General features: G+C 40.4%; 1 protein-coding gene across 1 annotated transcript in view; it reads right to left on the bottom strand.

The window, feature by feature from the left end:
* The window catches only part of LOC101852545 (carbohydrate sulfotransferase 5), a gene marked incomplete in the record, with an annotated part of 59,777 nt that overhangs the window by 10,452 nt on the left and 46,825 nt on the right, over positions 1-2,500 (bottom strand). Inside the window, 2 exon segments of the mRNA XM_035969817.1 lie at positions 387-614; positions 1,287-1,369. Coding sequence (XP_035825710.1) covers positions 387-614; positions 1,287-1,369 — 311 coding nt within the window.

The following is a 2,500-nucleotide window of genomic DNA, read 5'->3' as shown; positions in this document are numbered from 1 at the left end:
ACACTATCTTGCAGATGAACCTTCGATTTCCAGTTTGGGCATGTTTAAACGAGGGAGGTTTAGGGGGTTTTCACGGTCCTCCACCCATTTGATCTGGTTCTGTTGTAGATGTTCGCAACATGAAAGAGTCCTGCCTCATGCAGAATCGATACGGTCGTTGACACAAAGCATAGTAAAATGCATAAGTAGAAGTCAGAAATACTATTTAGTCCCAATTATATTATTAACATTTTCGCTCTTGCTTTCTTGATTAATAGTAAAAGGTCTTTTAGATCATTCAAGGGGTGGGTTGCTCCAATCCTGCCTGCAATTCTATTAAAAAACATTTTGCAATAACACTGTATAAAACAGGTTTTGAAAACATAAAATTCTTCATAGGACCTTACCTCTTAAGCACCAGTTCACTGCAAGGGCCTACATTAGCTTCGTGTATAGCATTGTACAAAGTAGAATTTCCAGAGCATTTCTCTGAGGCAAATGCGTGACTATTTTTCACATTTGTGAGGAAACCCACATTTTCGGCTGTCAGATTGCACCTATACATGTAGTCAAGAAACTCAAGAGGCTCAGGAATGTAGGATCTGGTTTTAGAGAAGCTTGCCTTTATTCTTCGTCTGCAAAGAGAAAAACAAAAAACATTGATGAGGATACCATGCAATTAATACTACTAATACTACAGGAGCTACACAGAAGACTTTCCTTTGCAAGTTTATGAATGATATTCATTGTCTAATCGTTGTAGAAACGATATTTCTTTTGAAATGACTAACAATTGACTCTGGAGAAAGAAAAGAAAAGGGTTGGGGCGGCAAAGGGGTGGATGGAGAAGTGAGGAGTTGACGTCATTAAAGGAAAAAGGAATACGGATGGGATGGGGGACTGGAAGAAAGTGTGGAAAGGGGAGATAGTCGTGAAGCACAACCTTTAACGACAGCAATAATACAGGGTGATTAAAAAAGAATGCACCAAAGTCATATAATATCACGATATTAAAAAACAAAAAAACTAATGGAAAACTCTAGCTTGGACACATGTGTTGTACACACCTTCAAGTTTTTATGTCATGTTTTACAAGTGTTCAATGTGGCCACCACCGGCAGCACGGACAACATCAAGCCGATATGAGAATGTCTCCCAAAGGTGTCTGAGTCCACCGTGTGGATTGTAGCTGTTATTCGATCTTACATGTTATTGATATTTGCAAGAAGTGGTGGAACATACACTTTGTCTTTAACATACCCCCACAACTTAACAGGTTCTGATAGTCTGTTCATCACAACACTTACACGGATGGATTAGTGTGTCCAGGCATATAATGGTCCCAGGTGTACAGAATCGGCTCATACACATAGAAAACATCAGGATTGGCCTGTGGATTTATAAACGAGAAAAAAGTGCTTATTTACTTATTATTAGCGTGCAAGTTGAACAACATGTAATACACATTTTAGTTCTTGCCAACAAAGCAAGATGGAAACTTAAAGTAGTCCGAAAATCAATGGTTTGTACTTAATAAAAGTAGTACGGGTAAAGGTTACCGATCTGAAATCAAGTCATCAACGATTCATCCCTGCCCTGAATTGTCTTATTCAGCTTAAGTACACGAGTTAACGATCACTGTGGCCTATTCAGACAAAAAGACAGTGCAAGGAACCAGTCCTTTATTCTGTGGTCAGCAAAGTCGTTAGGCAAATTGTAATTTGGCAGAGTTTTGGTGGCGTCGGATGTCTAGAGGTTAGTTTGGGTTCGCAACCAGAAGGTCGTAGGTTCGAACCCGTCAAGGACCCGACGTTGTGTCCTTTGGAATTTTCCGCACTTCATCCAGGTGGGTATGGGTACCCATCTAAAGACAGCAAAAGATCTCGTCAGTTCGTTAGTGTTTGAGTGCTTGCACTGTATGTTTCCCTTGAGGACGAGAACATGATAAAGTGTTCTAGGCTCTACTGGAGTAATGTTCAGGAGACGGAAATCTTGCCTACCGGTGAATTCTTGTTTATACTCAATGCGCATTCATAGATCAATTGCTTTGATGTAATTTCACAAGCATTACTTTTGCTGGGTAAAAAAAAAAAAAGAATACTGTGTATAAACATTATGTAACGACCTAAGTTCTTCTGTCTTTCGACGAACACCCCCCCCCCCTTTCAAAAGAAGCAAAATTTTGGTCTTTTACGGTATATCTTCGGGGAGAGTCAATTTAAATATGTCCGTGTTTTTACGTCCCCATCGACACAATTTAGATTATTTAAGAGGCAGGCTTCCGATCCTACCCGAGAACCTGAGAGGGCACACCTCGACTGCAATAGATCTATGTCGTGAGGCGGGAAGGCAGTCTGTGTAGGATTAACACGCTCAAGGTTTTTCTTCCCATTAAACGACTTGCATTAAAACGATGGGTAAACATATACGTGGAACATATGTGATCGTCGTCACTCTCTGACGACCTCAAATCACCACACACACACACACACACACACACACACACACACACACACACACA

Source organism: Aplysia californica, unplaced genomic scaffold (assembly GCF_000002075.1).
Source record: "Aplysia californica isolate F4 #8 unplaced genomic scaffold, AplCal3.0 scaffold00186, whole genome shotgun sequence".
In the NCBI taxonomy this organism is placed as follows: domain Eukaryota; kingdom Metazoa; phylum Mollusca; class Gastropoda; order Aplysiida; family Aplysiidae; genus Aplysia; species Aplysia californica.
Note: the sequence above shows the minus strand (reverse complement) of the source record. Positions and strands in the feature narration are given on the sequence as shown.